Source organism: Triticum aestivum, chromosome 6A (assembly GCF_018294505.1).
Source record: "Triticum aestivum cultivar Chinese Spring chromosome 6A, IWGSC CS RefSeq v2.1, whole genome shotgun sequence".
Classification (NCBI taxonomy): domain Eukaryota; kingdom Viridiplantae; phylum Streptophyta; class Magnoliopsida; order Poales; family Poaceae; genus Triticum; species Triticum aestivum.
In genome coordinates this window covers 83,035,479-83,040,311 of record NC_057809.1, presented here as the reverse complement: position 1 = coordinate 83,040,311, position 4,833 = coordinate 83,035,479, and the positions used below count along the sequence as shown (strand labels likewise).

Below are 4,833 nucleotides of genomic sequence, written 5' to 3'. Positions count from 1 at the left end.
AACGGTTTTCTTTTGTTTATCTTTGTTTCTTTATCGGTATTCGCTGTTTTAACATTCTTTTGCACTTGTTTCTTCGGGTTTTCTTTTTTTCTTTGCTTTCCTTTCTTTCTATTTTGCTTTTCATTGGTTTTTGGTTTTCTTTATTTTTTATTTTTTATTCAACATTTTTTGTATACGTTGAGAATATTTTTCTAATACAAGTTTAATATGTTTTAATACACGGTCAATATTTTTTATATACATTTTTAACATGTTCAAATGCTTGATTAACAATTTGTAAATACAATATTAACTTTTTTAATACATGGTCAACATTTTTCTATACACATTTTCAAATTCGTGATTAACATTTTTTACATACAAGATTAACATTTTTTCATACATGGTCAACATTTTTTCTATGCACATTTAACATTTCTCAAATGCTTGATTAACATTCTTTCAAATGCAAGATTAATTTTTTAACCCAAGGTCAACATTTTCTCTATACACATTTAATTTTTTACATATAATTATTTAATTTTTTTGCAAATGCTTGATTAACATTATTTAAATACCTTATCAAAAAAATCATACACATTGTATTTTTATTGTGTGCATGAGTAACATTTTCTCTATACACATTTAATATTTTTCAAATACTTTGTTAAAGTTTGTTTAAATGTCTTTATGTAAAGGTTTTTTGTAACCTATTTATTTCGAATATTTAGAAGTAAAAATAAGGAAAGCAAAAAAGCAAATAAAGGTTAGAAAAACAAAACAAATGAGGCTGTGGTCTCCCGGAGGCTGGGCCGGCCCATCTGGGGGTCGCGAAGGGGCGCTCACTTGGGCCGGTCCAACGCGAGCTGGCTCGCTCGTTTGCTGAAGGGGAAAAAAAACTTCCTTCGTTCGTTCGCTGCTGACTGGTCGCGGTTGACCGATCATCTATGGACTGGTCTTTTTTTTTTGAGGGAATCTATGGACTGAACTGTTGGATTTTGATTGTTCTAAAAGTCTGGATAAATAAATAAAATCGATTTTTTTGTAAATTAAAAAATGTTCATGGACTTTGAAAAAACACAAACTTTTATAAGTTAACGCATTAAAAAAATTCATCAACTTTTGAAAATGTTAATCGATTTTGAAAACAAAATCAGAAGGTTGAAAAAAATCACAGATTTTAAAAAGTCCATGAATTTGAAAAAGGTTCATCAATTTGAAAAAAGGGTAATCAATTTTGAAAAAAAATCAATTTGAAGAAAAGTTCATTTTCTTTGAAGAAAAACTTCATCTATTTGAAATAAGTTCATCAATTTTGAAAAAAATCATGAATTTGAAAAAGTTATTGAACGAGGAAGAAAGAAAAATTAAATAAAAAGAAAAAGGGAAAAGAAGAATGGAAAAGGGAAAAAAAGAAAAGAGGAAATCACAATCATCTCCCCTCGTCCAGCCTGCCGGCACTGCGGACCATAGGCTGCCGTAGGCGTACGTACACCCACCCGCTCGCCGGCGTTCTTAGTCGGCAGCCACGCGCGGTGGGAGGCTCCAATCATGTGCCGGCGCCGGTGGCGCGCGGAGACCCGCGCGACAGAGCCGACAGCGATCCTGTGGCGGCGGCTGCGAGGGCTGGAGCACTCGTCGCGTTGGCCAGAGCGGCTGGGTCGGCCGTAACAGATTTCTCACATCAGGTGCATAGAAGATGCAGAGCCATCTTTTCTGAACTCAAACATCTCATTCAGTTCGGATGAAGGCACAACGACTAGTTTGCTTAGCAATTTCCTTTTGCTTCACTCGGCTGCCGAGTTCAGAACATATTTTCTTTTACAAGCGAATCATGAATCAATTGGCAATTGGAAGTATTTTGAACTCTGTAACCAGTCAGTAGTTCCAAACACTGCACTATGGTGTTCAATTCAGTATGAACTCAACGCCATGTACTCATGTACGCTGTCATCTTGGGGCAAGCGGCAGAAGGGGAGATGGCCTGGGCCATGGCGAGCAGCGGACAGTCTCGGCGTCAAAGAGCAGGGGCGGCGGCAGCAGCATGGGAGGAGACGTCGGCGAAGAGATGCAGGAGGGGATGGGCGGCACCCGGCAGGAGCAGCAGCTACAGCGTGCACCAGACCGGGGAGAGCAGCCTCAGCGATGTAGCATGGCGACGGACGTGCGAGAGCAGAGAGGCCGCCATCTCGGGGAGGTTTCAGTCCGCCGCCGTCGCCGACGTTTGCTCATCTCGGGAGGTTTCGGGCTGCCGCCGTCATTGATGTCCGCATGGACCCGGACGTCCTCTCGCTCGACGGCAACCACGCCGAGGCGCAGGCTGAGGGCGCGCCCGACGGGAGCATGCGCGTCCTCATGCGTCGGTCCATGGCGTCGCTATCCTGCCGCTCCCTCCTAACGCCCCGGCAAGAATGGTGTTGCCTCTGCCCCACGGAGCACTGGGCGCGTCCGACTTCGGTGCGGCCGACCTCTTGTCGCTACACTTGTCGCGGCAGCACACGCCGAGGCCGTCGGCCGGCTTTGACGACGACAACGAGTCTCTCCACCAAGAAGGCCGACGCTGTTTTAAAAAAGTCAAATACTGTGCAAGCGAACATGCCATCCGGAAACTTTTAGTCAAAACCACCAGAAAATCCTCTCCAAAACCATTTAATGGAGCTCCAGCTCCATAAAACCCTTTATTTCTCCATAAAACCCTTTATTTAAAAAAATCACTTAAGAAAAATACACATATACATATAGATGTAGACTACTTGTCTGCGAAATTTCACGAAGTACTTTTTTATGCGAGCTACACACAAAAAATCACGATTTCTAGCACATGTATACTATTCACTATAAAATTACATGATTTTGTTTTTCTGGTTAGTATCTCGTGATGAAATTTCACACACGTCTACTATACATCTATAAGTACTTGTGTATTTTCTTCAGATTTTTTTGGAACTTAAAAGGCTGATTTTTAAATGTTTGAAGATTTCAGGCTCCGTGAAGTCAGAGAGCAAAAAATCCACTGTCCTCACACACACACGCGCCTGCGTGCACACACACCCTTACTTCTATATATGAACATTTTGGTGAGACCTAGCTGGTAGGTCTTGACATTGACAAAATCATCATAAACACTAGTAGTGCACGTGATAACACTGAAATAATTAATAGCGCTGAAAGACTAGAATAAATTTAGAAAATATACAAGCACCAATGCCAAGTTTGTATTTTAACCGAGGTGATCCACCATAGGAAGCCTAACCATCTAAGGTATTCTTAGTTCACAAAAGCCTTATTTGTTGCCCGTAGAGCACCACATATTCTCATAGTTGGCGAGCGGTTAGATGTTGTTTTACGTTTTTGAAGCAGATAGGTCAAAGTCTAAACATTAATTTGATGGGCATTTGTGAGTCTGAAATAGTAACCTTAATAACTGGAGTGTTAAGTGTCTTTGTAGTACTAGCTGTTTGACAATGTGGCCCTAACAACCTCGCTAGGACAACTACTGATGGGCTAGCCAGACTAGTCTAAATTCCCTTCCCCTTTCTCTTGTTTGTTTATTTCATTTGCTTAGAAATACAAGCCACTTTTTTTAATCTCCCTTACATTCAATCAAATGTTGGTATAATTTTTGTCGACCCAAAACGCCACGTAGGGCGAAACGACACCAACTAAAATATCATGAGAACCGCTCTTAAAATAAAATCCAACACTCTCATGGGCAACCCTATCTCTATCGCGCTAAACCTTCATGAAAGAGAACTCTTGGAGCATATGCACTATCCCCAACGCCTCTCTCTTCAAGACAACCAAAGTGAACTTATCTAAAGAGAGACCAGATAAATACTTACTAACCATATAACACGCCATCCGTCTCGAAATAAGTGTCTCAACTTTAATACAAAGTTGCAGTGAAATTAGGACACTTATTTTGGGTCGGAGGCGGTATTTGAGTTTTGTAAGTTTGTTGTGTAATATTTTGTGAGTAAATTTCACTTTTCACATTCGAAAAGAGCATGTGTGATGGTAAGTACCCAATTCAGGGAATACAAGACAACATAATCCTAGTGGGCGAGTGGTTTCATGTTTTCGGACGAAAAATGCCAAGGCCTAAGCATTAACCTTGATGGGTATTTGAGTCTGATACATGTTGTAATCGCATTAATTGGATAGTTAAGTTTCTATATAGGTGTTTGAAGATGCGGTCATAAGGTTAACTGCTAGGAAGCTGATGACGGGCTAGCCAGACATGGTTTAAACTCTCTTCCTCGTGGTTGTACTATTTCATCCACCATATCTATAAAAAAAACCTTCATCCACCTAGAAACACAATCCGTATATTACATGTTTGAGGTTGGTAGCTGACCGGAATTTTCTCTATAGTATTTGGTGTGTAATTATTATTTTTGCCCCCAAGACAACACGAGTATCAAATTTATGGAATATGTAACCATCACCCGAATTTAAAAACTGAACACATATTTGTGGTGTTTAATCATTAGTCATCGTCTTGATAAGGCTGGCTCACATGCCAACTAATAAAACATAAAACAATGGGATGACACACTGCTTGCATAATGTATACCTAAAATTTATAATCCAACAGTTTTACCATTCCATACTAGTATATTAGAGAACACAATTTAGAGGATAGGAATACTTATGAACTTTTGCTATGGTGGTTGCTTGATTTGTAGAATCAAATACTATAGTGATTTTTTTTAATATTTGTTTGCATTACATTTCATAGGAATTATGCGTCCACTTAAACCTCATAGCAACAATCATTTGTTTTTCTTGTGATGCAATACAACAAATCAAAATCCTATAAAGAATTCCAATAGCATGCCATTTCAATCATTT

The 4,833-nt window shown here is 39.6% G+C and overlaps 1 protein-coding gene across 1 annotated transcript in view; it reads right to left on the bottom strand.

The window, feature by feature from the left end:
- LOC123129474 (uncharacterized) overlaps positions 1 to 1,972 on the bottom strand; it is a 14,248-nt gene extending 12,276 nt beyond the window's left edge. The window contains exons 1-2 of the mRNA XM_044549625.1: positions 1,926 to 1,972; positions 1,473 to 1,635 (exon numbers count right to left, since the gene is read on the bottom strand). Of these exons, the coding sequence (XP_044405560.1) occupies positions 1,473 to 1,635; positions 1,926 to 1,972 (210 nt within the window). The remainder of the gene's footprint in view (positions 1 to 1,472; positions 1,636 to 1,925) is intronic.
- Positions 1,973 to 4,833: the final 2,861 nt, after the last annotated feature.